General features: G+C 39.6%; 1 protein-coding gene and 1 long non-coding RNA gene across 7 annotated transcripts; one reads left to right on the top strand and one right to left on the bottom strand.

The window, feature by feature from the left end:
* Positions 1-187: 187 nt before the first annotated feature.
* Positions 188-1,166, top strand: LOC117478863. Its single transcript, XR_004555508.1, has 2 exons — positions 188-299; positions 429-1,166. It is a non-coding gene; the product is annotated as an uncharacterized LOC117478863 (long non-coding RNA).
* tpm2 (tropomyosin 2 (beta)) lies at positions 868-25,388 on the bottom strand. 6 transcript variants are annotated; one of them, XM_034125783.1, is made up of 9 exons: positions 25,087-25,388; positions 22,630-22,755; positions 18,211-18,344; positions 17,383-17,500; positions 15,907-15,977; positions 15,135-15,210; positions 13,292-13,354; positions 13,115-13,184; positions 868-1,635 (listed from the first exon to the last, which is right to left on the bottom strand). In XM_034125783.1, exons 1-9 carry the CDS (start codon positions 25,198-25,200, stop codon positions 1,553-1,555), a joined length of 855 nt encoding a protein of 284 aa, XP_033981674.1. In that variant the 5' UTR covers positions 25,201-25,388; the 3' UTR covers positions 868-1,552. The 6 variants fall into 6 exon arrangements, with proteins under 6 accessions (XP_033981674.1, XP_033981672.1, XP_033981673.1 ...); XM_034125781.1 differs by lacking the exon at positions 15,135-15,210 and adding an exon at positions 14,067-14,142; XM_034125782.1 differs by lacking the exon at positions 868-1,635 and adding an exon at positions 9,478-10,143.
* Between the last annotated feature and the right edge of the window lie 262 nt (positions 25,389-25,650).

The raw sequence follows: 25,650 nt of genomic DNA, 5'->3' as shown, positions 1-25,650 counted from the left end.
GTCAGTATATATTTGTAGTGGTATTACATTTATCTTAAGGGTAAGTGAAAGTGCTTGGCTTGCTATTCTTTTATTATCTACAATAACAAGTGCTAAGGAGAGACCTTCTATGCTGCTATTTCTTTAAATGGTGAAATGTAGTTCATGTATCCGCCCTGTGATTCGTATCTGCAACTATTTAATTGGTTCTTCCTTTCCCCCACGCTACACCCTTCTGCCAAGTTTCATGCAAATCAGGTGTTCCATAATTCCCAGACAGTCGGACAAACAGTAGAAAAAACCGTAGCTCCTTGGAAGAGGTAATTACTCAGAAACAGTCGCTGCAACCAATGACGTGTTCGTGTGTGTTGATCATAGTTTGATAAGCGCTCGGGAGTAATGGTTTTGATTTGCTTGTTTGTGTTCTACTAACTCTGCTTTCATTTCAGACCCAGAGTCAGACACTCCCATTCTCCTGCTCTCCCATCAGTAGATTATCTCTGATTGTTGATGATCTCCACTCACCTGCTGCCCTTTCCCTCATCAGCTCACTAGTATATATACAGTTTGTCAGAATGTCTCATTTAGTGTCTCATTTAATACTAAAGCCTGCCAGTACTTGACTTCTGCTCAAGTGTTTGACCTTGGCCTGTTTTCCCCCGAGCTGCGAGTTAGCTTAGCCTTTTACCTGGTTTATCTTGGCTTATCTTTCCGTGCTCCTTTGTCTTAACTAGACTCTGTTTTTTTTTAAAACCTGCCAGGGGTTGCTTGTACTTGAGAGGTTAGCAGACAGGAAGTTGTATGATATTTAAATGACCTCAGAGTGAAAGTCACAACATGTGCAATCTGATAAGATTATGAAACCATCGCATTTCAGGAATTCACTCATTTTTAAAAGATATAAAACTTTTATTCAGTTAGATCAGTCAGTATTACAGCTCCCAACTCTTTATTCAATTCAGCTTTTAACAGTCTCACACACATTTCCTCTATTTTGTTTTTGTATTTGGAAAATAACTCTAATGCTGACTTTTTAAAATGCATAATAAACCTGCCTAAAAATGACCTAAATAACTGCCTAAAATGTGTGTTTTTTTTAACATAATACAATTGTATTGCCCCAAAATTGGTACGGTAGATCAGATGAGTTAGTGTACGTCTATAACATATCTGGGACATATCTGTAACACACTTTATCAACCAATAGAAAGACAACAAATACGTTTTCAAGTGCACATCAGAAACTCTTGGGTAAAGGAGAAATGTCTTTTGTGTGCAGTAGTAACTATCATGTTTTTATCATTACTTACTTAGAACTGCTGTGTCATGTTTTGGTCAAACTTTTTTTTAAGCAACAACTTCTCTTGATGTTATTGTTTTCTATGACTTCCACGTGCACACAAGACCTTTTTTTTTATCGATGACAGGATCCTTCTGATGACCTCCAACAGTTTCTAATGCACACCGAATAGCTCTTAGTTTGCATAAAGACACTTGGTAGGGGGCTCCATAGATCTAGTTCTGAACCAATCGTCACATCTGATGTGGTGTGCTGGGAGCTCGGAGGAGGGCTCTATAGATTGTTGAGCTCCAGGAGGGTTTGGTCCAACACCTGGTGCATGTCCAGGTTCTCCTCTTTGGCCTGGGCCAGTTTCTCTGGAGGAGGGAACAAAGCCACACGTGAGTTTCCTGTCTGGACCTGGAGATGCGTCTTCTAAACCAACACAGTGTTTTTGCACTGTCAGTGCATTGTTTACTGTACAAGGGTTTGCCAAAAACACAAGAAGCTCAATCTGCTGGTAATAGAGAATCTTAAGAGGAGATGACATTTCGAGAGCACCCTAAACCTGCTTTGATTTTACTACTACGCTTTATTCTACAAAATTTACATTGTTATGATTTTCTGATGAATTCACAGCTAGTTTGCTGAAAAAAACGGTGTCATTTAGCATTTATTATACTGGGGTTGCATGCAATGATCATTCTCATTATTGATAACATTACAATTGATCATTTAACCAGTAAGTCTATACATACAATAATAATAGTAAATGTATCAATGGCAAAAAGTTGCATAGAGCTTAGTCTTTCAGTAAGGATCCAAAACACAATATGACATAACAAAGAAAAGAAAAGAAGACATCAAACATTGTTTAAAAGTTTAGTCACACTCAAAAAACTAAAACGATGATGTACTCAATTTAATTGGTGAAACATTTTTACACTTAAAAATATTGAGTCAATCTTAAAGCTGTGAAATCATTTAAATGTACCTTATGAATTGAGTAAATGTAAGTAAAAAAATCAAGTAGGTCTAAATAACTACATTTAGTACCAGAACATATACAATTGAGTAAATATAATTAAAATCCTAAGTCAATGCAATAGTAACCCCAAGTCAAAACCACCATTTTTTTTTAGTAGATATCACTTAAATACTAGGTAGATGTAACTGAAAAGGAGACTATTATTTAACAAAACAAATGTGTGAAATGTACTCGATGATTTTAACTACATTTAATTAAAACTGGACTATTAATTATATAAATATATGTGTTACATTTACTTATTTTTTTTAACTGTATTTACCCCAGGAGTGCTTTACCTGAGGTCAATACATCTAATAAAACCAAAAGAGCAATTGTACACATTGACATTTTAATTACATATTTATTGTTCAAATTTGACCAGTATAACACATCACATTAAGTCTCAACCTGGTTTAGTTAGCATATTACATTTGTAACAATTAGGGGCTGTTCTTGACAAAATACATTCTTAGTCGACTAACACTCGTACACATTTGATGACTAATCGATTAAATCAACATATTCTTCACAAAGAATCACACAACACCACTTTAAATCCTTGTGTTTACCAGAGATATCTATGAGGGTCCGTTAGGCACATTATTCAGAAATACCGTTCACATACACATGTGAAGCACTCTCACACACACACAACTGAAACCAAAATAATTTACAAACATATGTAAAAATCTCTCACACACACATGTGAAACGCTCTCACACACATATGAAACAATCTCTTATACACAAATTAAACGCTATCATATACACATGAAATGCGATTTTGGTATGTTGTGTGAGGGATTTCAGTTGAAATGGAAGTCGTTTTAAAAAAACAGCGAAGAAGCGCAAATTTAAAAAAAGCGAACACAATATTATGTCCGTTTGCGATTGTTCCATCATGTCTGCTCAGCAGCATGCACAAAGCTGAGGCAGCAGCGTTGTTAAATAATATCCTGGCCTCAACACCATGCATCGTCCCTCTTCCCGTCCCGCGGCAGGCAACGGCCCACTACAGCTCCCCTTAGGAGAGACTGTGCACCCCGCTGAGGCCAGGATATTATTTAACAACGCTGCTGCCTCAGTTAAGCTTTGTGCATGCTGCTGAGCAGACATGATGGAACAATCGCAAACGGACATAATATTGTGTTTGCTTTTCTGAAATCGACTTCCTTTATCAACTGAGATGCCTTCCGTTTCAACTGAAATCCCTCTCACACAACATACTGAAATCGCATTTCATGTGTATATGATAGCGTTTCATTTGTGTATAAGAGATTGTTTCACATGTGTATATGAGAGATTTTTACATGTTTGTAAATTATTTTGGTTTCAGTTGTGTGTGTGTGAGAGTGCTTCACATGTGTATGTGAACGGTATTTCTGAATAATGTCCCTAACGGCCACTCATAGATATACGTTTCTTACAAATAAGTCATTCACCATGAAAAAAAAAAATTAAAATATTACTAATTGACTAAAGAAATCTTCATCGACCAAAACCACAAATAAAGTCAACTAATCGACTAAGAAGGGAGAGCCCTGGTAACAATGGCCAAGCTATAAAAACGATGAGCTGAATTGAGCTCTGCATATAACTAAGCGGTCCTTTTAAACACGGGTAAAATGCAACAAGACCAATTGCAGCAGAGACATCTTAGCATCAATGGAAATCTCAAATTTGATTATTTAGCAATAAAACTTTTAGGCATTTTATCTAGCTTAACTTTCAACCAGGTATATTTTTGCCAATGAGCATGTGAACATTTCCATTGAGCTATGGGAGCAACGGGCTGAACTGAACTCTGCATATGACTGAAATGCACCAAGAACAGTGACACTTTACAACAATACCAGTCCAAAATGCAATTCAATCAATGGAACTCTCAACTCGTACCTTTTAGCATCTTGCTGAACAGTAGTCGGCAACTACATATTCAGGCAATTTTTCAGTCTCTGAACCTTGGTTGAAAGGTTGCCAGGATCCAGCTCCAACAGTAGTTTTTGGAATACCTCAAAACTATATTTGAGATTCTTGGGGTATCTCAGATCCAAGGCATAGGTTAGTCCCAACAGATAGCAGCAGGTCTGCTAAGATCCCTAAGACTTCTGAGGACAGGGATGCCCTCAATCACAATCCCTACATCAGTAGGTTCATCGACTGACCCATCTTGGTTCTGCAGCAGGTACATCATCATCACCTCCTCTGCCAACTCCTCTTGTACACTGACAGGTGCATCAGCAGCATCCTGCAGACATTGAAAAGATAACTGGTTAGTGCTTACTTTCAGCCTGCATGTTACAAGACACACAAAGAGCAATTCCTCACTGCTCACTCACTATGTATGTTCATGGTCATCACAGTCATCCATGATTACATTATTTAAAACTTCAAAACTAACACTGTTAAAAATCCTGAAAACTATTGTACTAACTAGGGCTGCAGCTATAGAGTATTCTAACGATGAATTCATTAAACGGATAATACATTATTTTGCTTTATTAAAAGAGCAATAGTAAATATAGAAAAGAGAAAATAAGACCGGCCTCTCAAAATGAACAACAAGAAAAATCCACATTGTTATTGTTTAAATTGCATACAATAATATTATGTCAAAACTAGACCCATTTAGTGCATTAAGTTTTAAAGAACCCATTTTCTGAAATGCAAAAACTAATAATTATTGTTTTTTTTATTTCAAAGAACTCAAAAAAAAAAAGGTATACGTCTTCTGGGCTACACATATAAGGGTACTATAATTGTAACTGATCACTGCACATCTGTATCGGCCTCGGTCTTACCTCTGTGCCACGCTGTCTGTCTGCTTGACTGAGTGCGTGTATGTCTGTCCCACTGCCCGATAATTTTTAGTAATCGAGTTACTTGAGGAATCATTTCAGCCATAGTACTAACCTCAAAGTCCTTGATCAAGGCACTCGCATCTTCTCCCAGATTCCAAAGGTACCGTGCTTCAATCGATAGTGCTTGAGAAGTGACCCTTTCGCTGAAGCCACACATGTGCAGAGCTTACATTGCCATCCCATAAGCTGCAACCTAAAAAAGTGAGGATAAATAGTGTTATCACATGGAGCGAACAGACTGGTTTAATGCTACTTCCATTTACCTACATACTTTTTGGACTAATATGTTTTATCATACAGAGCTTTAAAAATGACACCCAATTATATTTACTCATTGATGCTAATAATTACATCTACTCCAAACTATAGTTAATGGAACATCTACCGTAATTGCACAAACATTTGGAAAACAGTCAATAAAAACGATTGCAGTTGCAGTGTTCAGAGCCAGGATCCTCAATTGCAGGAGTAGTATATAATAATTAGTAACAGTTTGTATTATCAAGTCCTAGATATTTGTATATATTCACTGTTTATGTTTCTAACAAGTGCTTCCTGGCCTTTGCACTCAAACATGGTCGAAATCAAGGTGCAACTCATTTAGCTTATTCACCGATTTCTTAAACTTGTATAAAGCAAACTAATATGTTGGCACCGTTGTTTCAGTGTTTAATAAAATAATGAAATTTACCTCCTCTGTTTTGTTATCTTCGTTCAACTTCTCTCCGTTAGCGCAGTCGGTGCTGTGAAACAAATATTGAAAATATTTAACATGCTTCACAAATAAATTCAACTTTACTTGCTCTAGCCATCATCAAGTGTTCCCTCATAAATATGACAACACATAAGTTGGGCAGGTAGGCCACTCCTCTTAAGAAAATGCAATGCCTTATTATAATAAAGATGAAACAGTTTCATAAGCATATAGGCAAGACTAGTAACAGCTGCTGGGCCGCGGATGCAGTAGGCAGACGTTATCTGAAATCACTCGCACGATACAGTAATCACCCAAATAAACTAATAGCCACCTTACACAAACAAGGTGCATTTATCTTTGTATTATCCATACTTTTATCGGCGCTTCTACAAAAATCAACAATATAAGTAATACATTTACACAAACAACTAATAGTAGATTAACTACATTATTCAAAAATGTACAGTAACTTTGGATAATAACACGGGAGAAATAAACAGGGTGCTCTCTTTTCCTCTCTCCCTCTCCTGACAGCCCGTCAGTTTAGTCTCATGCAGCTCGCTAATCCAGTAATGAGTGACCCAAAAGTAAAGAATAAACATATTTATAACTAGTTCGGTTACTTCCAGAGGTAGATAAGATTGCTAAATGTGTTAGGTCTAACTTGAAGCGTGTGCTCTGCTCACCGGTCCCCTCACAGCGGCAGAGCTGCAGGTGATCATGCAGAGCTGCGTGTCTCAGTTTGCAGAACCTGATCACTCTCCCGATTATACTTCACTCGTGTTTATGTCCATATCGATCAGATCTAGCTAGTTTTAGTTAATGATATGACTGCCTCCTTATCAGGGATACCTAAACGATAAGCGTTGCTTAGTAACCGGGTGTGGCGGCAAAGCCCCCTTCACAGCCTGTTCAAGGCGAGACTGTTGCTCCGTTATTCCGGCATGGCGGGACATGCAGACACACATATTCGCCGGCGCTGTTGTGTTACACGTCAGGCCGGCATGCTGTCTAATATCACACACTGGGGCAGCATTATGCTGGCATTGTCTGGTTAAGTATTAAAAAGTCGACGTAATGGCGGATCTTCTTTACTACAGCATTTCTGAATAACAGTGTAAAAGGGGCTTAAAACAAACAGCTAACTATGCTACATACAGACAGCTGGTTGATTAGGTACTTAAGACAACAACTGCGGACAAAGCAGGTGCTAATGTTTCTACTTTTTACTTGAGTAAAACGTTAGCTTCACTTCACCTGGTTGACTGTGTCCACCATGCGTGTGTAGAAAGCGGACAGAGAACTAGCTAGACCTATGACAGCATGGCTGCAAGTGTGACAGTATTTAGATAATTACACACCATAAAGTTGTATATGCACAAAGTCAGGGTCAATATTTCATTAACTTTTGCTAGCTGGCTACTTACCAGGATTTGCAGGGAGTTTTCCTGGTGGTTCTCGTCGTGGTGTTTCCTTGCTTGTTGCGGTTGCCACATGTGGCGCAGATAGAAAAGTAGATTTCCCATGAGCACACTGCATTTGCGCGCGATTGTTAATGGGGTCCACTCATGACGTTTTAGTGTAATTTACTCAATTTCTTAAGTTGTTGTTAAAGATGAAGAATATTGATTTAGAATGAGTAATAATTGCTGTTCCTGAAACTGATCAGTATAATTAGCCAATTCTCAAATATTTTGACTGAAATTTGCCAAAGATATTAAGGATATCTTAAAAATATAATTTGTTAGTCAAATACTCATTTATTTTCGTGTCATCAACTTAAATGATAGTAATAATTTAAGACAAAATTAACTGTTGGATTTGTAAGCATTTATTTTGGTATGTCCGACTCAAACAATTACTTTGGTGATATTTAGAGATTTTATTAAGGTAATATAGCTTTTTATTAATGTGATATCTACAAAGCCACTGATTTAGTTTTTTGAGTGCACTTACCAAAATGGGCAAAAGGTAAAATAGAGACAATAGTTTTTAGTCCTTGTTGACTTTATCTAAAGTTACATTATGTAGATTTCCAGAAGAATCCCTTTAATACATTTCAATGGAAACAAACATTCAGTCACTTTTTAATTCAGTAAGTGAACGTATATGTTCATAAAATAGTGTGTGAGCTTAACTGTGTGTATTAAACTAAAACGGAGCATTTCCTGTCAGCTCAGGTTTTATTTCTGCTTTTTTAAGCTGGAGTATGTGCTCGTGTGTTTCATTGTTGGTGCATAGCAGGGGTGTCAAACTCAAGGCCCGGGGGCCAAATTCGGCCCGCAACTTCATTTAAGAATATAATACGTTTATTATACGGTTACATGCCGCTTTACAGAGGCACGTTGCCCATTAACTACATGTCCCACAATGCATCTTGTTTTGTGACATGCTCACTGAAGAGACTTGCAATTATTTGCCCTAGACTTCTGCTTTCAGACATAGTTAATTATGAAGTTATTACCCTATCCGATAATAATCCAATGCAGAGGAAATTATGTATTATAATATATTATTTTATATATATTATATATTATATATTTATATAGTCTTAAAGTCACAACCGGCCCTTTGAGTGCAACCATAATGCTGATGTGGCCCTGGATGAAATTGAGTTCGACACCCCTGGTGCATAGGCTGAATATGCTTCATGAAAGGCAGGTTTTCCTACAAATAAAATCATGTTATGATCCTAAATAACTGGGTTTCTTCTTTTCTAAGGTCACATTGTTCCGTCTTACAAAATACACTTCAGTAAAAAACATCTTATTGATATTTGTTTTTGTTTTATAAAAAAGTAATGGCAAGTAATCCGGTAACATTACTTTGTTTGATATTGTGATACTTAGATTAGGTTACTCATTACACTGATTTACAGTTAACTAGTAATTATAACAGAATATATATTCAAAGTAACCCTCCTCATCCTGCGTAGATGGTTGGTCTGATGTTGCAGGGAACTGTACCTGAAAGTGATTTGAATAACTTTATAAAAACATCCAATCGTCACACTGATGGTCTTTTCTGCAGGTCATTAAGAGGGATCATCATTACATTCATACTGTTTTATAATCGCTCAGAAACTCTAGTAACTTCAAGTAAAGGCTATTTCTGTAATTGAGAACCTTAGTGAGTTTTTCTTCAACAAATGATAATTCTCGAAGCGTCACTCCTGTGACGTGTCTCCATGCTTTAATGTTCAAAAAGCTCTTTATTTCTCTCATACTGCCTGTGCTGCAGCACCTCTTTTCACCCTCTGTCTGAAACCAGAGCCCAGTCTGCTCTGCTTGGTTAGCTGGCCGGCTCTGTTGTGATCGGTCAACTGCTCAGAGATGTCCCGCCCCTTAGCCCATCACGTACAATGTGTTTGAGCGCTAGCCAATAGAAGCGTGAGTGTTACATAGTGATGTCATCATTTTACAGAAGTAAACAAAGGAGTCCAATGGAGGCAGGGAGGGAGTGTGTGGGAGAGAAACTCCCTCTGAAGGGAACTCAGACCTTTGCAGACCATTTACATGCACTAAAACCTATAACACACTACAGGAAAAGGGGAAACCACAAAAAGCAGAATAGGGCATCTTCAAATATAAGAAGTAAACAAAGGCGAAAGAAGAACAGACTGGAAGAAGACAGAAAAGTCAAGAGAGCTTTAATAGATTTATTACAGAGGGGCAGGGGGAACATGGAGACAGAATAAAGAGAGGACATTAACTCAGCAGTGATTGGGTGAGCAATAACTTAACTCTCTGTACAAAGACTAGTGCAACACACATACAGATCACTGAAGGAGGGGGGGGTGGATTTGGCACATTGCATTTTTCTAGAATCTTCTAGACCGAGATACCACTGTGGAATGGAACAAGACAACAGCAAGCAGGTGGAGAAGAGTTCAGACAGGAAGTGAGAGCAAAGAGGGAGTGAGAGCAGCTATGCAGCCATGTCGTTCAGGGCCAGGTCCAGCTCCTCACTGAGAGCCTTGCCCTTCAGCTTCTGAGCATACACTTCATCTGGAGGAGGGGACACACACACACACATAGACACACAGACGAGGGATGGAGCAGACAGACGCACAGATTGGAAACAGAATGAGGCGAAGGGACAGAAAAAGAAAAGGAAAAAGGAAATTAATGAACACTGGAAAATGGAACAAGACAACAGCAAGCAGGTGGAGAAGAGTTCAGACAGGAAGTGAGAGCAAAGAGGAAGTGAGAGCAGCTACAGGGCAGTCATGTCGTTCAGGGCCAGGTCCAGCTCCTCACTGAGAGCCTTGCCCTTCAGTTTCTGAGCATACACTTCATCTGGAGGAGGGGAGACACACGCGCACACACACACACACACACACACACACACACACACACACACACACACACACACACACACACACACACACACACACACACACACACACACACACACACACACACACACACACACACACACACACACACACACACACACACACACACACACCACACACACACACACACACACACACACACACACACACACACACACACACACACACACACACACACAGCAGATGGAGCAGACAGATGCACAGATTGGAAACAGCATGAGGTGAAGGGAGAGGAAACAGAAAAAGTTGTATGAGGTATTGATCCACTTGCAATATGCAGATGTGTACATATTTAAGTCCAAATCAATCAAGTCATTTTGAGTTATGGAGCAACTTTGGTTAGTTCTTTGGTGAATTTGAATTAACCAAACATGTATATATTATTACAATACCTACTATTTTATTCCAATGTTCAGTTTTTAATTGTACATTCTGATTTATCTTATTTCACTTGCATAAAGTTCACTTATTTCTGCATTTTGCTTGCACCTTGTGTCCCTTGCACCATTCTCTTGCAATTTTTTATTTATTTTTACGTCTTAAAGGTGGGGTAGGTAAGTTTGAGAAACCAGCTCGAGATACACTTTTTGTTATATTCCATGGAATGCTCTTAACATCCCGATAGCAATGAATATCTTAAGTGCTTTGACAAAAACTCCATAAAAAAATTTCATCTGTGGAAGCCGTAGTACTGTAAAAAGCACGACCAATCATTTTAGCCGGCCCAGCTCTATAAGGAAGTGGCAGATTTTCTCCGGTTGTGTATTTTCAAATTCTAGCAATCTCGAGCCGGTTTCTCAAACTTACCTACCACACCTTTAAGTATATTGCATTGTATGTTTTTGAGGAGCCTGAGATTTGAAAAAACTAAGCTGCAGCAATGTTGTGACAATAAAGCCTTTAAACCTCTTTGAATGTTTGAACTGATCAAAGCAGCCTTAGACTGACTTAAATGAATGTTGTTGTCAAGGGAGTTTGGTGAAAGGACAGCTTCACTTCCCCATCCAAAAATGGCTGTCAAAACTGCAGTAAAACGGGAAAATGTTCTGAATATAGCGTACAATTCATCTGATATTGCATTTTTTTTAAATGTGGGCCTAAAATAGATCAACCGATACACAGCAGAACATGGCTTTGCTTCTGCTTCTCTAAACTGGGGACATGCTGACCGCAATCTACGGGAAGTGTGATTAATAACTTCCTCCGCCCCAATTCAACACATCACAACTACAGTATCCATTGAATGTCGTCACATCAGCTGAAGCTCACTGAGGAAAAGTTATGGTTTTATCCCAGATCTATATAGACTGGATTTCAATGCACACAAACAACTCACTCTGTGTTATTAATGACATCTTCACATGCCAGAGACAACAGTATCACCCTCAGGCCGTGCCCAACACTTCTAGATCTAATATTCAATTGTTAGTGAGATTATTAGTTCATTCAGGCAACCCTCTGGAAGCCATATTGGATGTCACACTTCCTGGAAACATGTGCACAGCTTGTGCTTTTCTATATCTCTGACATAGACGTCTGAAGAAAATCTGATATTTAGCTACTTTCCATCACTGGAAGTAACATTGAAACATTGAACAATTAAATATTTAGCATTTTTCACAGGTACTTGGTATGTGGTAGAGTGTGTAAGCGAACTATGCAGGGCTAGTTCATGACATAAACAATGAGAAAAAAAGCTTTAAAATAATCTGTGGTGTATTTTATTTGAGATTGTTCTGCATTGTGTACTTTTATAGTTCATATATTTAGCTAATAATACTAACTTTTACCTAAGTAACATTGTCAATTAAGTACTTTTACTTGAAAAGGACTATCTTTACAGTGTGGTATTAGTACTTTAACTTAAGTGTACTATCTACTTCCTCCAACACTGCCTAAACCACAGGGTGCAGAGCTCTCTCCAAGCTTGAGGCCTGTATTAGTTTCTTCATTCTGTTTTTATTTTGTTCCCGGCAAAATATGAAAATATGAACCGGACTAAAACAGCAGGGCCAGGGTCTTTTAACTTGGTACTTCAGGGTCTGGATGAATGGGATTTTGGACGATGGAGACTGAACGCCAACATTTTTGTGTAAATGCTGTTACTGTACGTTTTCAAGTTTAAAGGGGACCTATCATGCAAAATGCACTTTTGTACGTCTTTTATACATGAATATGTGTCCCCGGTGTTCCAGGGAACTCACCAAGTGTCAGAAAACACAACCCTCTCTATTTTCCTCCATACCCAAATCTCTAAAAAAGGGGCTGCAACGGATCTGATAAAAACTGATCCAGATTTGAACACTGTCCTGACGTCAGGACGGTGGCGCTATGGCTATTGGGCCAACTCCACCAATCAGGAGGAGACAGACACGGCCATTGCCGTTCGAAAGCGCTGGAGACGCTGTAGTACATATGCCAGGCCTGTAGATGGGGCTGTTGCTCACAGAATCAACCCTTGCAAAAACAGAGCTAACATTTTTCAAATTGAGCGAAATGAGGCATGGCTAAAATGCATGATCTGTTTGGTATTTTGAAAAAAAAAAAGTATAAATATGCCTTATATAGGTATGGTCCTACACTATATTATTCAAATATAGCATGATAGGTCCACTTTAAATACAAAACATAGTTTCCTCCTTCGTCAAGCTGAGAGGATTAAGGGTAGGTTAAAGTGATGACCACTGCATATGTACACAGTGAGTCGATTCTCATGTTGCACAACCAGGCCGATGCATTGATTTCAACAGAAGTAATTTGGTCCTTCCAATCATCAAACACAGCAAACCCAGCCATCACTTCACTCTGAACAGCAGAAGTGGAGTTAGTGAAGCTGTCTGATACTTTCTCATTGTTCAGTGCAGCCATGTGAGTGCTGTCAGAGGCAGAGAGCACAGGTGAGTCATTTATACCTTCCAAATCGTCGATGGTCTTCTCCAGCTTGGCCACAGACCTCTCTGCAAACTCTGCACGGGTCTCCGCCTGCGACACACAGCAGCACAACGTGAGTCCGTGCACAAACTCACATTATGTATGACCTGAAGTTTACAGTGAGTCATGATGAACAGAAACAGTGACTAACAACTCACCTCTTTCAGTTTGTCACTAAGAACTTTAATTTCTTCTTCATATTTGTCCTCCTTTTGTGTATACTATAATCCAAACATAAAAGTGGTTAACAAAACAACGTTGAAATACATTTGAACTCCAGTGTTAACTACAAAAATGAGACAGCAGTGATAAATGCATGATCAATAAAGTACTTTTAAGTTATGTATAACTTTGAGAGATGATTTGATTATCGTTAAGAAAGGCAAGTAAGATAATGATGAATAATTGTGTGTGAAGCATCAAATGAAAAATAAACATACAGTTTATGAAAGGCAAAGAGGCGCAAGATCATTTCAAGCCATTTTAAAGAATTTCTGTCTAACTTATAGTATTGTAATGAAGACTGCATGTGTGTGTGTGTGTGTGTGTGTGTGCATGTGTGTGTGTGTGTGTGTGTGTGTGTGTGGGTGTGTGTGTGTGTGTGTGTGTGTGTGTGTGTGTGTGTGTGTGTGTGCACCACCATGTGTGTTTGCATTACTACTGTACTAACATTATGATGCGTTCAGGTACAATCAGTGAAGATTCTGTGTATTATATTTTATTTAATGAACCGCGAACTGGGTCAGAGAGAAAGACCTGCAGGTGTGTGTGTGTGTGTGTGTGTGTGTGTGTGTGTGTGTGTGTGTGTGTGTGTGTGTGTGTGTGTGTGTGTGTGTGTGTGTGTGTGTGTGTGTGTGTGTGTGTGTGTGTGAGTTAGCTTCATGGCTTTAGTCTGGCTCTGATTGGCTGATCGGCCCCCAGCTGCTACCATACCTTCTCAGCCTGGGCTTCCAGAGACTTCAAGTTGTTGGTGACATTTTTCAACTCTTCCTCAAGGTCACCTGATTTACTGAGCAAGGTGAGAGAGGGGAAAAGCAAGAGGGAAAGAAAGAGTGAAAGGTAGGAAAGCAGGAGAGCTCAGACCCTGTTTTGAAGGATCGCTCCAAAATGTTTCTGTCTGAAAAACGCCAGGGCGATTTAATCTAAAAAGTGCAGGCTGGCAGATTACAGTCAGAATTAAGATATAGAATAATCACAAATGAAACAAAGGCGTCTGTTGTTATTCTATATTTTCCCATAAGTCCCATGTGCAAACCAAACCAACAACATTAGTCTCTTAATACTTTCTGAATCCCTCCTCTATCTGTGGCACAGCCTCAACAGTTTTGGTTCCTACTGAAAACTGAAATCTTTAAATGGTTCATTCATTTTACAAGCGTAAGTCAAAACTATTTTCAGTAGCGGATTTAGCCACATTTAATATTTGAGCAGCAGGGTTGTGTGTGTGTGATTTAATCAAACTAAAGTACAGTGTGTGTTAACTGTAAGGCACATGTCAGCCAGAGCAACAGATGTTTTTTTTATTAGTCATGAAATCATTTCCTGTCCAGCGACTGTTCCTCTTGCTGCTGTGACTCATTGCAACACTTCTTTTATAACCCTTTCTGAATAATGCAAATGAAAGTGTTCTTGAGATGTACTTTCATATAAATCAGCATCCACTACAATACCTGCGTCCTTTTAGAAATCAAATCTTTAACCTGCCATGAAAATGTAGTTTATATAATTTGGGAGGAACATTTGTTTGCTAAAAACCGCCAAGGAACATTCAATTAACAACATTTAAAACCTATGCCCCTAGACCTCTCGTTGTTGGTTTTGGGGTTTTCATGACAACAATATAGAATAACACCAGCCCTATCCTTCAGAGACGTTTTGGATGACATGCTTGAGTGCAGGCGAGACGGAAACACAGAGAAGGGGGAGGGGGGGCTGCAGGTTTAGAGGAGCAGAAGGCTGCAGGTCAGTGAGAGACCTCAGCGGAGTTTGTACAGAAAGTACCTCTTCCTCTCCGCACATCATGGACTTGTTGTTCTGGTCCATGAGTCTGAGCTCCTCCTCCAGCTCCCTCACTCGCCTGAGGGGTTAGTCCAGGAGGTCGGGGGTGAGGGTGGACAGTGGGCGGGGCAGCAGTAGAACAACAACAAACAATCACCCATACAGGCAGTGGTGGACATGCGTTACATAAAACACACACCTAGGTCTCTATGAGATTAGTGGATTCATTATATCCTGGAGTTTGTGACACACACACACCGCTACAAGGTGCTACAGTAAAATAATACTACTGCTGAAACGATTGGGTGAACAATCATAGTCGATCAATAGAAAATAAATCAACTAATAATTGCTTAATTGTTTAGGCAATGTATAAAGTAAAATGCCAAACGCAAATTCATGTTTACAGAAGGACTTTCTGGTTATCTCTTTTATTGTAATTATGTTTAACATAACGGAGTGTGTCAAATGAGTATGTGAACTTGTGATTGGCATTTTTCTTATTTTTTTCATTTTATAGCCCAAATGATTAATCAATTAATTGCAAAAATAATTAGTAGCTACATCTAAAAACCATCATTAATTGAAGTCCATGCAGCACTTACAATGTAACTTTCAATACAAACATTAGAGGGTTATATTATTGTTACGTAAGCAATTCATCAACGACAAGGGAATATGTCAGACTACATGTTGCCATAGCAGTGATCACATGATCTCTACTATGGCCTCATGAATAATGCACAGTGGGTCTTGTGTCATGGTGTTGACTTACGCCTCAGCCACCTCAGCACGCTCCTCTGAGCGCTCCAGATCGCCCTCCAGGATCACCAGCTTACGGGCGACCTGCAACATGGAGCACACAATCAGTACACACACTCAGCACACACTCAGCACACACTCAGCACACACTCAGCACACACTCAGCACACAGTCAGCACACAATCTGTACACACTCAGCACACAATCTGTACACGCTCAGCACACACTCACTTAAAACTCAGCACACACTCAGCACCATAGGCATCATATTCTTCCTGTTGAACCTGTACTGACTTTAACGCGTTTTTGTGACTATAACAAAATAATTGATATTAAGCAACCAGTCATGTCAACATTAATAACACTGTAAGTTGAGTTTTTCCATTTTAACTGCATTGTAATATTATTTTAACTGTACTATGTATTATTGTATTGACCTGTACTTAAATCATGTTTTATAATTGTTTGTGTGATAGAGATTATGCAATGTTCTTAGTGTTTGTTGATTGTTATAACCCTAACCCTAAGGACTGCAGATGGAAATTAGCTATTAGCTCAAATCTGGCATAATTCATCTCTTCTCTTTTCTGAGATTAATGTATTTGTGTGCATGGTCCTTGTTGAAATAAATACATAATAATAATAATGTATACTGGGCATGCTGAAGACATGTCCCCACCACTTTTGGAAATGGCCAATTTTGTCCCCACCACTTTGCATTCGGATCATTTGTAAACAATGTTCTGAAAATAGCGTGCTCAAAGAATTGCACACTTTGAGAAAGGTTTATTTGCACAAGAGAACTTGTACATCTCAAGGACTGCTCACACTCTTTGTTGGTGTATTTCTAGTAACCCAAGTGGTTCAATTTGGACCTGCGACACGTTTAATATTAGTAATAATTGAATAGAGAATAATATTGCAGCAGCGTAGCATACTGCACTAGTTGTCCTAAAAAGTATTGTAAAGCGCGTACTGCAGTAGTGTTTCTGAAAAAAGTGTTCCCACTACTTTTTCTCAGAACACACTCAACGAACTACTTCCAACTCATGTAGCAACTATCATATCTTACTCTGTTTATAAACTAACTCTTAGCATTTATCATCACTAGCACTGTTACTCTGTCCAGTTCTATACTCCATACAGCACTAAATGCTCATAGTATGTAAGGTACTATAGTCAAATCAAGTCTAAGTCCCTTAACCAAATTCTAATGTCTTAACAGTACATTCACAGAAATGTTAATGATTGTCAAATGTGTGTTTACTAATTTCAAATAAACATCCCAACATGTGGGGTGTTATCCATGTGACATGGTAACATTATGCTATCATAGCTGAGCGTTTTGCATATTTCGTCTGTTTTTTTGTGTTATCTTTGCATATAAATGTGATTTGAGTCCCTAATTTTCACTTTTCTGCATCGTCAAGTCTTCATCAGAATGAGAGTGTGTTATTAGCGTGGAGTAAGGTGAAGTAAAGTCCCCCACCTCTTCATATTTGCGGTCGGCCTCCTCAGCGATGTGTTTGGCCTCCTTCAGTTGCATCTCCTGGATCTCCATTTTCTCCTCGTCTTTGGATGCTCTGTTTTCAATGACCTTCATTCCTCTGGAGGGATAAGAGTAAGCAGTCAGTCAGAAACAAATGAGGGGTTATACTCAGTATGCTGCCCTCTTTATCACTCTGTGCAAGTGTCCATCAGGTACAGTTCAGATGGGAGTTATTAGTTACACTTACGCTGCTATGGACAATCTTGCACTAATGCACATTTTCCAAAGATATTGAAGTGATATTGAAATGTATAAATGTGTCTGATTGTGTGTATATATAGGTATATACATATTTGTATACATATTTGTATACAAATATTTGTATTTTTGTATTCGGGATTGTGGGAAACGGTATTTTCGATCTCTCTGTATGTACACACAAACTGAAAGATTGACAATAAAGTTGACTTTGAGTAATTGACCTTGGGCCCTTTCAACAATCCGGTAGTTGAAAAAGGGTTCCTTTACTGTATAATGCAGCTACTTCTACATCTACTCTTTTAGTTTGTCTTTATCTGCGCTCTCCCCTTCCCTGTAACAATGTGAGTTTCCCTGCTGTGGGACCAAAACAAGATTTTTGATTTCATGTGTTACTCTTAACCGCTGGTATTTTATCGAATAATGACAAACAGACTAACATAAAGCAAACCGCAGTGATTCACCATAGTTAGACTGGGTAATTCCCCCTTATTTATTCTGCCCCCCCCCTCGCAGTTTAACTTTGCAAACTGACTCATTGAATTATCAAAGTCTCATGAAGATGTTCACCTCTCGCTCTCATCTGCTGCCTTCTCCGCCTCCTCCAGCTTCTGCAGAGCCGTCGCCAGTCTCTCCTGAGCGCGGTCCAACTCCTCCTCCACCAGCTGGATACGTCTGTTTAGAGAAGCCACTTCTGCCTCAGCCTACACACAACACACACACACACAACACACACACACACAACACACACAACACACACACACACACACACACACACACACACACACACACACACACACACACACACACACACACACACACACACACACACACACACACACACACACACACACACACACACACACACACACACACACACAACACACACACACACACACACACACACACACACACACACACACACACACACACACACACACACACACACACACACACACACACACACACACACACACACACACACACACACACACACACACACAAACACACACACACACACACACACACACACACACACACACACACACACACACACACACACACACAGACAGACAGACAGACAGACAGAAAGAGATATATTGCGTCACCTTATAGCTGTATTGACAATGATAACGATAGAGTTATGGAGGCCTATAGAACAGCAGAAATGGTATGCATCAAATACTTACTATTTAAACATTATGCATACAACAATTTACATTTTGCTATATCTATATTTAACTCTTGCATCCTAAAGCATAAATATAGCCAGCCTCTAACACTCATTAAGATTATAGATTAAGATCAAGTCATTTTCCATATGGTTTATATGACACCAGTCGGGTCAGTCCAGGTACAGATAACATCAGCTATGTATTATCTGAAGCTGAGATAGATCAGCAACACTGACACACCACTGATCTAGACTTGTTGTATAGTAAAGTAATCTATAAATAAATAATAAAGAAACAAAAAAAGCTAAATTGTTGTAAAAACAACTAAAAAAGGAACAGATCAATAACAACACACATTGGATATGTATTGAATAATTTAACATCTTTAGAGAGACATATTTGTCAGTGTTTGGTAGTTTTATTAATGCTGCAGATTAAACATGACGTAATGACGTTAACCGCGCGTCCTTTCACGTTAAATTTCACCTATAAATGTAATTATCCCTTTTCTACATGAAGCATATTAGCCTCCAGGTAGCCGTTTGTTTTAAACGGTGGTTTCACGATATTAGGTTCAACTTGAGAGAGACTCTACAGGTGAGTTGATGATGGGCTCCATAATTTCCGAGGTGTGTTACCCTCGCTCTGCCCCCCCTCTCCATGTCCGCCTCGCGCTGCAGCATCTCGGCCTGCTCCTCCGCCTCGAGCGCGATCTGCTGCAGACCCTGGATCTTCCTGCGCACTGCGTCCATGGAGGCGAAGGTCGCCATGATGTGTGTGTGTGTGTTTGTGTGTGTTTTTGAACACACACTCTACCTGCTTCTTCACACAGGTGTCACGGCGTTTCCCTGGCAACGGCGTCAGTACGCGACGGTTTGTCTGGTTGCAACTTCAAAATAAAGCGATTCAAGTTAAGTATCTTATTTTGAAATGACACTTTGCGCACGAATCGGTATGAATAAAATCATTTGAATATTATATTTTCTCAAATTGCACTGATTAATATGTTTGGCTTTCAAATAAACTAAAAGTAAAATGTCTCGTTTAGTGTAATAGCCCATCTCAGAATGTTGAATGTTCATCAGAGTGATGGGCTGTGGATATAAACTGATCCTGTGTCTGGTAGTTTTGGCCCACAGTGCTCTGCAGCGCCACCCAGAGGGGAGAAGCTGGAAAAGCAGGTGTCGAACTGTTTTTTGACAGTGATGGGTGTACAGAGAACAGACTGGATTAACACATAAAATCAAAATCATTGGATTATAATTGTTGACCTGTTAATATGTCACAGTTGGTAAGGATGGAGGTCATTACAACTAATTTATAAACTACTAGACACCCTGGGGTCCTTGAGGGATTTCCAGAGGGTCTCACAAAACATTGATAAGATGCAATATAATGCTCTCGTGTCAGTCTGATTTGAGTTCTTGCATCACAGCGGGAACAAGTACAATATCCCTCTGAGATGTTGAGGGATAGATTAGAAAAAAGCTTAAAATGGAAATACTCAAGTAAAGTGCAAGTACCTCAATACTTCATTACAGTACATAAATTAAGTAAATGTACTTTACAACAATGGTACCCTCGTTTGCTGCACTTTATCCATACTATTGTAACTTGCATTTAACTGTGTTCTGCATGTATATGGTCCTAATTAATTTTTGAAAAGTTAATTTAAATAGTGTTATGCTTGAGAGTAACTGATTGCTGACTGTAAATGTTCTCTGACTTCATCACTAAATCCTCTCCCATCGTGCCTGCTGCTGCGTTCACAGTGTGTGTAAACTTGATGTCCTGAGGCACAAGTGAAGCAGCAGAAGAATAAACAAGGCTTGCATTGCTTCGATTCTTTTCCATCTTTGGTCACATCACAGTAACCTCGTCACTCTTTCTGCACCGCTCTGAACTATAACTGGTCATAAATGCTGTGACTCGTAATGGATAGTGATGTCGTTGCTATGCAGAATTATTATTACTGATCGAGTCAGGGTAGAAAGTTAAATAAAGTACAATGGTAGTATGGAATGGTGAGACACTTTCCCCTGGATATACATAGAAATTGTTAACAATATTAGGTACGAGATAGTACCTTAAGGTCAAAGGATAAAAATGGCTTCTGATAGTTTGAATTAGAGGATCTTATTGGGGTCAGCCCAAGATTCCCAGTTTGTTAATTTACAGTGTTTTAATCAGGTCTCTAGCTGCTCTTATCAGGATTATTTAATGCAGAATGATGCAGCAGTCGGTCAAGTTTGAGAGCATTTTTCTTATTTGAACAATGTTTTATACAGACAAGCCTTTGCAAATAATGAAAGATCAGTGATATGAGGTGTCAGCAGTCTGGGTTTGACAAATCATTTCGCAGTCTTTTTAGTGTGAAATTCCCTCTTTGTGTTTCACTAAACAGTGTCCAACCACAGTGGAAATACAGTCGGTAGCAAATTGTGGGCTAATAAATGCTGCAATTTTGGCTATATTACCTTCAGATTAGCTTTTTATATTAAAGTGCACTGCAGGAGAAGTTGAGACAAGATACACTTTTGTCCTGAACAAATAGGTGTTAGTTTTACTAACTGTGTTTTTTTCCCAAACATGTGATTTTTATTTTATTTACTAACCGGTGTCTCTAATAAATCTGTGTTTTAAATGTTATTAAAGTGTGTTTTTTAAGTAACCTGTGTTGTCTAACTCACCTGACTTTTAATCCTACTAACTTGTGTTTTTTTTACTTACCTGTTTTTATTAATAGCCTGTTCTTTTATAACCTGTTTATTTTACTAACCTGTGCTGTTTTACCAACCTTTTGATTTGTTACTGCGTGGGGTAGTGGTGGTCTAATGGATAGTGAGGTGGGCTGAAGATCGGAAGGTTGTGAGTTCAAATCCCACCAGGAACACCACCACTAGTGCGCCCTTGAGTAAGGCACTTAGCCCTTAGTTACTCCTGGGAGAATGTCACTGTAATTGGTCATTGTAATTGCTTTGGATAAAAGCGTCACCTAAATGTAATGTAACTAACCAGTGTTTTTTTGTAAATGTTTCTCTGCGTTGGCACCAACATCCGTTCTTACTGTCCCTGTTTGTGAGATTGTTTAGTATACCAATAGAACTGGTATAATAAGTACATATATCTCTCTCTTTCTCCATAAAAGCACCCCATGAGTGTCAGAGCGGCAGCAGCTTCTGCAGGCTGATGCCGAGCGAGGACTCCAGAAACCAAATCCTCTCCGCTAAGCTCCTCAGATCTGTTAGAATAGATGGCATTCGCCTGGAGGTGCTGACAGGGTTTATGATATGTTGGTTGAATCTGATACTCCCCCTGACAGAGTTAATACAGCCTCTCCTGCTGCTGTCAGCGGCCAGAAGCTTTCTGCCGGAGCTGATGATGATGCTGTGGAGATTTAGCACGACCATCTTTAAGTCGTGCTCCTGAAGGTCAACATTAAACAGGTTCTGATTACTGGACGTGAGATGTGGGAGTTTGACAGACAGGAACAAACTGCTCTGGGCATATTTTAAAACACGGGGAGCGTAGGCTTAGCACTGTGGGTTTATAGCTCATTTTGACTGATGGGCTACATTTACAACGGGGTAGTAATTCAAGTTAAGCAGCTACTTTTTTGCAGCGCCCGAAGGAAACAGCACATGAAGTCAACAACACGGCACCTGTGCTGCTGTGTGTGTGAGTGTGTGTGTGTGTGTGTGTTGGGGGGGTGGGCCTTAGATGTGACCGGGCAGAGTACAATAGGTTAATGTGGTCTTAATATAGTCGGCCCTCTGCAGTAATGTGACCCGAGGCATCAGCTCCCTTCACTCACATCTGCTGCCTTCTTCTCCGCCTGCTCCAGCTTCTCCTGGGCATCCTTCAGCGACTCCGAGTATTTGTCCAGCTCATCCTCCACTCCTTTCAGCTTCTTCTGCAGACCCAGCAGCTCCTCCTCCAGCTACACACACACACACACACACACAGAAACAGAACATGTCAATCCAATGCAAAAGGTACAAAGTAAATACATAAAAGGATGCAGCAGGTCTAGAGACATTGGTTTTTTTTTTCAAACATTTTCTACCTTGAAACAAATGTCATCCAAATGTATTTCGTTTTGAAGATGTCTTTGTGTTTGAACATTTCTTTTTTCAGGACTACATAACTGTATTCTATATTTACAGTTCCCACAGGATCATTCCTAATGCTTTTGACCTGCTGACCTTTCCTTTAACACAGAGGAATGCTCATCACACACAGCAACCATGGGCAATGCCTGATTGAGGTGATGATATCATTGTTTCCAAAACACTCCTCTTATTTTCGTCTCAAAGAATCGGCACTTTTAGAAGATATTTTAAAGTATCTTTGTTTTAGTGACCCGTTTGTGAGTGGAGCAGCGCCCAAGGTACGATTTAAAAATACACCTTTGAACAAGGCCTTGAAATGGCAGTTAACCACAGGCATGTCACGTACGGTATGACGTCCAAACATTTCCGCCAATAAATCATATACAGCAAACTCATATGAATGACAGGAAACCTAACACCAATCATACACAGGACGTTTTAAATTCTACCAGGCTTATAACTCTGACATTTAATTATTTGGGACTCTCTAATGATGATATTGAAGCACGTTTTTTAATTGATGACCTCATAACAGAAATTATGAAACCAACAGGTGGATTGCTCTTTTCTTTATGAGCCCCATCCCTTTCGGACCACAGGCTTTTGTTACCCAATGACTCATTTGCAAAGGTTGTTTCCATTTGCAACAACATCTTGGAGAACTATAAAAAGCCAATTGTAAATGACAGTGAAGTGGGCCGAGCACAATGTGCCCGGGAACAAATGTCCTCTCCGGATCACTTCTCCTCCGGCCCGCAGCCATGTAAGGCCTCTCAGTCACAAATAGACCGGGACGCTCCTGATCCCACAGTCCACATTGTGGCAAACCGACAGCCTTGACTGTCTTTCTGAGAGGAGCAACAATTCAAAGAAGGTGGGGGTCTTTAGAGGGGCCACAGAAATAGACATGCCGGTATTTAATGCTCCTCGGCAGGGAGGAGTGATTGTGTGAGCTGGGATCCCCCGGGACCACAGGCTATGTGGACAGTTGCGTGGTGGAATGATTGCCATCTATTTTTTTCACATGCTGGTAAATGACACCGTGGAGCTGCACCCTAACACATAAAATAATATCACTGTGTGTTTTAGATTAAACTATAAGCCCAGATGTATTTATAACTGCTGGAAACCCTACATTACATTGTGAGGCTTTCCACACTCTGCTCATATGTTCCATGACATGTTGCCCATCACAACATCCAGTCTGTGAGGCTGCTGGGCTGTGAGAGGATTAACTGAGCTGCGTGACCTCAGTCATGGCCATGGGTATGAAAGGAAGATATTGACCCTTGAACCCATCTTTTAGTACTCCTCTAAATGGTTCCTATCAGCTATATGCAACAAAATGAGTTGATTCCACAACTTTAGAGCCATTATAAATTACATGAAACTGCAATAAGACCATTGAAAAAGGAATTAAGACAGTATCTTACAGCTGTGCAGTGATGTGGAGAAACTTTAACAGCCCTATGTTGGGAAATTAAACTTACAGAATTTCAATTAAAATGAACAATTGATTAAGGGTTGAGTCAATAGAGTAAACAAATTAACATTTAACATGAGGTTTATACTGGTGCACACTAACTCTCACTAGTATGTAATTGTCCCAGGACGCCCCTCGAGATAAAGTTGATATTTTATGAAAAATGACTAAATTAATTCACTTCATTACAACACTTGTAATGTGCTATGAATTATTTCAATGTCATTATTCATATAAAGTACAATTTCTCTATACTCAGTTTTGGTTTGGTTTAAAGTTTAATTTGAAATAACACCATTGAAAGCCAATGATAGTGTGACTAATATCAGACGGTGGATGTTGAATTATTTTTTGCTGAAATACACACACTTGATCTTGAACTTGTTCAAATCTGTGAGATATGGTGTTTGCAGTTAGGAGACAATAACGTTTTGTCTTTTGTCTGTTTTCTTGCTCAACATTGTTCTCATCTTGCTATTATTTTATCCATGGTATGTTTCTTAAAACGTTTTTTTAACATTTCTCGATAATAAACTTTTTATTTGACCAGATTTAGAATCAAAAGTACCGGAAAACAACTAAACAAAGTTATAAGCCGTCTGCCTGTGCTTTGATCTAAATGCATTATGGTCTGTACTGTGAGTAGAGGAAGCGCTGGTCATCTGGGGGTTTCTACCTGTTTGCATTTGTCCTCTGCTCCCTTCTTGTCCCCCTCAGCCTGCTCTGCCCGGTCTATCGCGTTCTCCTTATCCAGCTTCAGCATCTGCATCTTCTTCTTGATGGCCTCCATGGTTGCTCCGGTCGTGTGTCTGACAGCAGCGGGGAAATAGGGCAGTAAATCCGGACAGAGATGGAGACAGAGACGGAGACTGCGGCACAGGGACGGAGGTGGACAGGAGCGCGCGTGCAGCTAGTGTGAGCAGCTCAAGAAGAGTTGAGGATGGAATACCAGCTGCACGAGCCCCACACTTTCCCCCAGTGAGCATCCGCACGAGGACTCTGTCCATATTTAGGCACCTAGAGTTGTCTGGCGCGCGCGCGTGTGTGTGTGTGTGTGTGTGTGCGTGTGTGTGTGTGTGTGTGTGTGTGTGTGTGTGTGTGTGTGTGTGTGTGGATACATCACAGGCAGGTGGGTCAGCTCTCCACCTGAGACAGAACCCTTAAACAACTCTTGTCTGGAGAAAAAGTAGCCTACACTATGAGATCATGTGAATCAATTATGTTTGATATTTTTCTTCAT

The sequence above is a fragment of the Trematomus bernacchii genome, unplaced genomic scaffold (assembly GCF_902827165.1).
Source record: "Trematomus bernacchii unplaced genomic scaffold, fTreBer1.1, whole genome shotgun sequence".
In the NCBI taxonomy this organism is placed as follows: Eukaryota; Metazoa; Chordata; class Actinopteri; order Perciformes; family Nototheniidae; genus Trematomus; species Trematomus bernacchii.
This window is presented reverse-complemented; position numbering and strand designations above follow the sequence as displayed.